The sequence below is a fragment of the Sinocyclocheilus anshuiensis genome, unplaced genomic scaffold, assembly GCF_001515605.1.
Source record: "Sinocyclocheilus anshuiensis isolate Anshui unplaced genomic scaffold, SAMN03320099.WGS_v1.1 scaffold62, whole genome shotgun sequence".
Classification (NCBI taxonomy): domain Eukaryota; kingdom Metazoa; phylum Chordata; class Actinopteri; order Cypriniformes; family Cyprinidae; genus Sinocyclocheilus; species Sinocyclocheilus anshuiensis.
This window is the reverse complement of record NW_015544180.1, coordinates 487,684-494,126: the sequence shown is the minus strand read 5'-3', so window position 1 is coordinate 494,126 and position 6,443 is coordinate 487,684. Positions and strand designations below refer to the sequence as shown.

At 34.1% G+C, this 6,443-nt stretch overlaps 1 protein-coding gene across 3 annotated transcripts in view; it reads right to left on the bottom strand.

The window, feature by feature from the left end:
- Positions 1-6,443, bottom strand: part of LOC107696334 (envoplakin-like) — a 25,422-nt gene that overhangs the window by 11,395 nt on the left and 7,584 nt on the right. The window contains exons 3-6 of one of the 3 annotated variants that reach the window (XM_016496622.1): positions 2,967-3,066; positions 2,335-2,489; positions 2,116-2,239; positions 304-411 (exon numbers count right to left, since the gene is read on the bottom strand). In XM_016496622.1, coding sequence (XP_016352108.1) covers positions 304-411; positions 2,116-2,239; positions 2,335-2,489; positions 2,967-3,066 — 487 coding nt within the window. The remainder of the gene's footprint in view (positions 1-303; positions 412-2,115; positions 2,240-2,334; positions 2,490-2,966; positions 3,067-6,443) is intronic. The other 2 variants (XM_016496620.1, XM_016496621.1) reach the window with 2 other exon arrangements.

The following is a 6,443-nucleotide window of genomic DNA, read 5'->3' as shown; positions in this document are numbered from 1 at the left end:
TATACTTAGTAAATAATATTATAACTATAATATTATACTATAATATAGATATAATAATGTTAAGTTATAGGTTTATAAAGTTGCATAGAATTGTATTTGACAAAACACTAGGCAATAATGCAGTTTACATTAAGGTTTCATTTGTTAAAACTAGTTAACAACATTAGATAGCATAACATGTGTGTGTGTGTGTGTGTGTTTGTTTACTGTGTGTGTGTGTTTACTGTGTTTGTGTGTTTGTTTACTGTGTGTGTGTTTACTGTGTGTGTGTGTGTTTACTGTGTGTGTGTGTGTAAGACTGACGCCGCTGCTCTCCAGGGCCGAGCGATACGCCTCCATCTGTTTATGCAGAATGTTGTGGACTGCAATCTGTTTCTCCACATCAGACAGAGTCGGACCGTAAACATCTTCCTGAATCAGCACAGACAGACAGACACACGCTCACATAGACACACACACACACGCACACGCGCACACACACACACACACACACAGACTCAAATAAAGCTTCTTCAGACGCTCTTGGCTTCAGTAATGGACCATGTTCAGGTCTCTTGAGCTGCTAGATGCTTCTTTGGAGATGAATAAAGCTCTTGATGTTTCATTAGAGCTTCTTCTGATCTGTGTTTTGGTTTCTAGGTGCTTTAAAGCAGAAGGTTTTCAAACTTTAAGATGCCACAGACTCCCAAACATGGCCATCCTAAAATCTTAAAGGCATCTATATTATTTATTGTATAAAGACCCAATTTTCAATGTTGAAAAACATTGGAAACTTAGACATATGTTTAATATACATTAAAAATATTATTTGGAAAATATTTAGGTTCAATTAAGTTACATCAAAATTTTTTTTAATGTAATAGTACTTTCTGTATGTATGCATGTATTTATTTATTTATTTACTTGCTTATGTATTTCTTTTAATCCAATTTTTAAGTATTTATTCATTTGTTTTAATTAATGTTCATTTAATGTTCATTATGTATTATTCAAATTTTTATTTATTTGCTTATTCAATCTAATGTATTTATTTATTTATTCATAAATATGCCTAAAATATTATTTGGAGATTAATCCGTTTCTATTAAGTTACATTATGTTTTTCTATTCTATTTCTATTAAAGTACTGTATTGGTTATATTACTGTATTATTTACTTGTTTGTTTTTGTTTTAATCGAATGTTAATTTATGTATTTTGATGTAATTTTTATTTATCTACTTATTTAATCTAATTTATAATGTATTTGTTTTCATCTAATGATATTTTCATCTATAAACAAATGTCTAAATCATTATTTTTTAAGTTGCATTGTTTTTTTTCTGTTATAATGTAGTATGTATGTACTGATTATGTTTATTATTGTCACGGGTTGCTTCTGTGAGGAGCACGGAGCGAGGAACGAGGAGACCAGGAGTACAAAACAAATGAGTTTAATATTCTTCTTCAGGAAATCACACATAGCACAAGGAGGGGACATAAACAATTCCGGATCAAGAAACTCAGAACGGGACTCACTATAAAGACACAGACACCAATGGGACACACCTGGGAGCAAATTAACTAATTAAACAAACACAGCTGGAACCAAATTCATACAATGAGGACAGGAACAGGAAGGACCAAATAAGGAAAACAGGAACTAAACGGGAACATACACGTGACAATTATAGGCGTTTTATTTATATTAATTATTTACTTTTGCATTATTTTAATCAATTTGTATTCATTTATTTGCTTATTTAATTGATTTTTTTGTGTTAATCTAACGTTTATCTATTTATTTTGTACGTATTTAAATCAAATGTTTGTTTATTTATGTGTACTAATCTTTTTATCATTTATTTACGTTTACACTTCTTCTCTAAACATTTTTACGGCCCTCCTAGCACCCACTTGCGGCCCTCTAGTTAGTCTTGACCTCAGTTTGAAATCCCCTGCTTTAAATCACCAGATGACAGAGGTTTTTCTACAGAAGATGCTCTTTGAGGAACCTGTCACATCGGTCTGGATAAGCATTGTTTGAACCTTTTAACTGCACTTTTTCTTTCACTTTCTCATAATAGACGTGCTGACAGCCCTGAATGCTGTCAGTAGGTGATGTTGTGGCAGTCACCTGTTTATCAGACAGCAGGCTGCTCCAGTCGAGGCCAGGCGGCAGATAGAGCTCGTGCAGCTGGCCGTAGAGATCTCTGTAGGTGCCGCAGTATTTGGACCAGCGCTCGTGCAGTTTACTCACACTTCACACACACACACACACACACACATTTCAGAGGAAAGCGTTAGAGCCGAGCGCTGGCTGGCGTGTGTTACGTGTTTGTGTTTGTTCACTCACTCCAGCTCGATCTCGCCGGCCTGCGGGTGCTTCAGTTTTCTGGCTTTGCTCAGGTCCATGAAGAGATCCTTCAGTAAGATCTCGGCCTGAGACAGGTTCTCGGCGGCGGGACCCTGCTGTTTGAGAGGAGAGCCCGCGCGCTTGTTCTCCAGGTCCTGATCGGAGAAACACAACAGACACAGAGAGCTTTAACACGCTGGTTTAGCAGTTTAGCATGTGTGCTTCTAAGCTAGCTTTAATTTGGGAGACAGAACACATCCTCATACTTCAGCTACATTTGAAATAAAATGTCATGTTGAGTTACTTCTTGGTCTGAAAAATAGTAAACAAAACCCACTAGATCTCTCTTAAGCTGTTTGTGGGATGATCTCATACCAGCTTTTCTTTATTATTATGTTTTTTTCTTTTTTCCTATTTGTTGTACATCTGTTTAACAAAGTGTACGCACATCAAAATATGCATAAATGTCATATGTTTGAAGTAAATAATGTCATCTTTAATGATTATAATCTGACAGGCAATATAATTCAATCAATAAATAATGCAACAAAAATGAAATAAATTATAAACTAAACAATAAATAAAGTGAGTGAGTGTGTGTGTGTGAGTGTGAGTGTGTGAGTATTTCTCGCCTCCAGCAGCAGTTTATCGGCCAGCAGGACGTTCTTCTCCACCTGATCGGAGTTCTGCTGTAAGCGTGTGGTCAAAGCCAGCATGTCACTGGCCTGCGACCTGAATGGATGAAAACACAACAGACGTTCAGCTCCAACCCCTTCATATGTGCTCACGCCTGCGCCGGGGCGCTTCGCCTGCTTTAGTGACACGCAAACATAAAGCTCAAGTACGTGTTTAACAGTGTGAGAGTCACCGGTGCTATTGGCTTTTTTGGCTTGTCAACTTCAGCAAAAGAAATGGCATTTTATAAGAGTTCAGTTTCTACTTTCTCCACCGCCCACGTCAATCTGCATCTGTCAATCACTCGCTCTGTAAGCTCATCTGCACTTTTACTGTGCTGACATTCCTGCAGTCGTTTACACAACCGCGTCACACCCTCCTGAGAGAGAGAGAGAGAGAGTGAGAGAGAGAGAGAGAGTGAGAGAGAGAGAGAGAGGGAGTGTGAGAGAGAGAGTGAGAGAGGGTGATTGACAGGTGTGTGGGCGTGTCTGTGGAATGTTGAGGTGGAACTCTCGGAATTCCTGCTCTTTTCTTGAGGAATCTCTGCTGCTGCTGTATAAAGTCACACCCTGGACGTGCGGGCGGCTCTTTGTCTTCACACAATCAAGCGTGTGGCTGCACTTTACAGTTAAAGGGCCGATTCATGCCATGAATTTCTGCTCACGCCTGTGGATTTCAGCAGCATTTAACAACCCTTTGCCGTCACTCATTACACTGCACAGATATATTGAGAGACCGCATGAAGAATTTGTACTTTTAAAAATTCAGTGATCATAATCACCATTTAAGAAAATAAATAAATATTTTTTAAAAAGTATTATATATTATAAATATTAGCTGAAAGAAATATTTGTCCTTTTAAAGTCAAATTTAAGAAAATAAATAAATAAATGTTTCATCGATTCAAAAGTTAAAAGGTGTTTAAAAATGGTGAAAAATACTAAACATCACATATATTCTACAAAAAAATATTACTTGAGAGACTGCTGAAATATTTTTACTTAAAAAAATCAATTTGTCAAAATCCATACAATGGCATAATCACCAAATAAATAAATATTTCTTTCAAAGTTAAAAGTTGATAAAAATGGTGAAAAGAATATTATATAGTACAAATATTAACTGAGAGACTGCATGAAATATTTGTACTTTTAAAAATTCATTTGTCAAAATCCATACAATAGTCATAATCATGATTTAAGAATAAATAAAATAAATACTCAAATGTTTAATTATTTCAAACGTTTAAAAAACCTATTATATCATTTTATAAATATTAATTGAAAGACTGTACTTCTCAAAATTCATGCAATGATCATATTTACCATTTAAGAATATACATAAATAAACAAACAAATAAATACATATACACATACATTTAATATACACAATAAAAATAAACTTAAAAATAATAAAAGGTTAAAAAGTGATTAAAAGTGGTAAAAAGGCAGTCAGTGTTTAATGATCAGAAGACGCCACAAATGCTTGAACTAATGCTCATTCTCTGTTACAGATCGAGCTCAAACACAGGGAGATTTTCCTCATTCCTCATGCAACAATTAACCATCAGTCAATTAGAACAATCACTGACGCATTAGCATGAGGAAATGAATAACTCACACTGATTAGCACACAGTTAGATTCTAGCTTAAACACACACCTCCTAATACACACACACACACACACACACACACACACACACCCATCTTTACATGGCCTGATCCTGAACACAAGAGCGGCTCACAAACAGCGGTTACAGCCTCAGCGTCAGTGGGACACACTCAAACACAATCAGCTGGATCCACATCAGTGTCAAATAATAAACGTGACTCACTCAACACAGAAAACACACTGTACAACAGCTTTCTGTTCTTTGACCTGTTCTCTGGGAAAATATGGCACAGCACAAACAGATATTATGAAGCAATAACATAAAATGTAAAATATAAATTACAAAACAAATTGAAATATAAAATAAAATAAAAAATAAAATATTTAAAATATAATAAATATAACAAATAAAATAAAATAAAACAAAATTAAATTAAATTAAAATAATATAATAATAACTATAATATAAATAAAATAAAATGTATAGCTGATAAAATTAAATAAAAAAATATATATAAAACAAAACAACATTTATAAAATAAAAAGTAAAATATACATTATAAAACAAATATAACATCAAATTAAATGAAAAAATAAAATAAATCCTTTTGTGTTTCATGCAGGAAATCACAGTCATATGGACTGGAACTACTTAAAAGTTAGTAAATGATTACAGATTTTTAATTCTGGCATTACAATGTTTACCTTTAGTTAATGTCTTTTCACTCTATTTTCATTTGGCAGTTTGCAAAAGATTGTGTATATATAAATATATTTTATAATATATAAAAAGGCAATATGAAAAAATAAAAACAAATATTACATTTAAATAATAATGAAAAATAATTAATATTAAATAAAAAAATAAAAAAATAAAAAAAAAGTGCTTCTTTGACTTCCACATAATCGTTTTTCTGTTCAACATTACTGAAATTCCTTGAGTATGTCTAAATATACCAAGAGATGCCATCAGACTAAACATGAACATGTTTTATATAGCCGGGTACAATTTATGTGAATGTATGTAAAATTTCTATGAATAAAAAAAAGTGATGTTCCACCATTTTTAAATCAATGCATAATTAATAACGTCATAAACCCTGCATGCATGAGTAATAATTACACAAGAGGCCCGTCGGCTGCTGCTGTCAGTGTCTGATAGCTCATCTACCGTCTCTCCTGTTGTTCACTGTGGTTCATATATGATACATGAACTCGTTTACTCAGAATACGCTGCAGTTTAGACATCCCACCCCACACAGCACACAGGACACACCAGTAAACTGTCAACCAGTGACTCACCATCATAACTAGTTCCCCTAACTAGCTGTCAGCTGCATGTCACACTGAATCCTGCACTCTGATTGGCCGACGCAATCAAATATTCATGTGCAATGAGGTTTTCAGTAACACTTTATAACAGGGCTGTCAAACTCAGTTCCTGGAGGGCCGGAGCCCAGCAGAGTTTAGTTCCAGCCCTGCTCTAACACACATACAACGTAGTTTTCAAATATACCTGAAGGACTTGATTAGTTGGATCAGGTTTGTTTAATTAGGGTTTAATCTAAACTCTGCAGGGCTCCGGCCCTCCAGGAACTGATTTTGACAGCCCTGCTTCATAACAAGATCCCGATAGGTGAGAAATTCATTTGTAACCGTATGCATTAATCTTTGTTAATATTAGTTATTACATAAAATTACAATAAAATAAAATAAAAAGTGCTTCTTTGATTTATCCAGAATAATCTTTCTGGCCAACATCACAGTGTTTTAAATAAAATAAAATTAAAATTAAAATTAAATTAAATTAAATTAAATTAAAT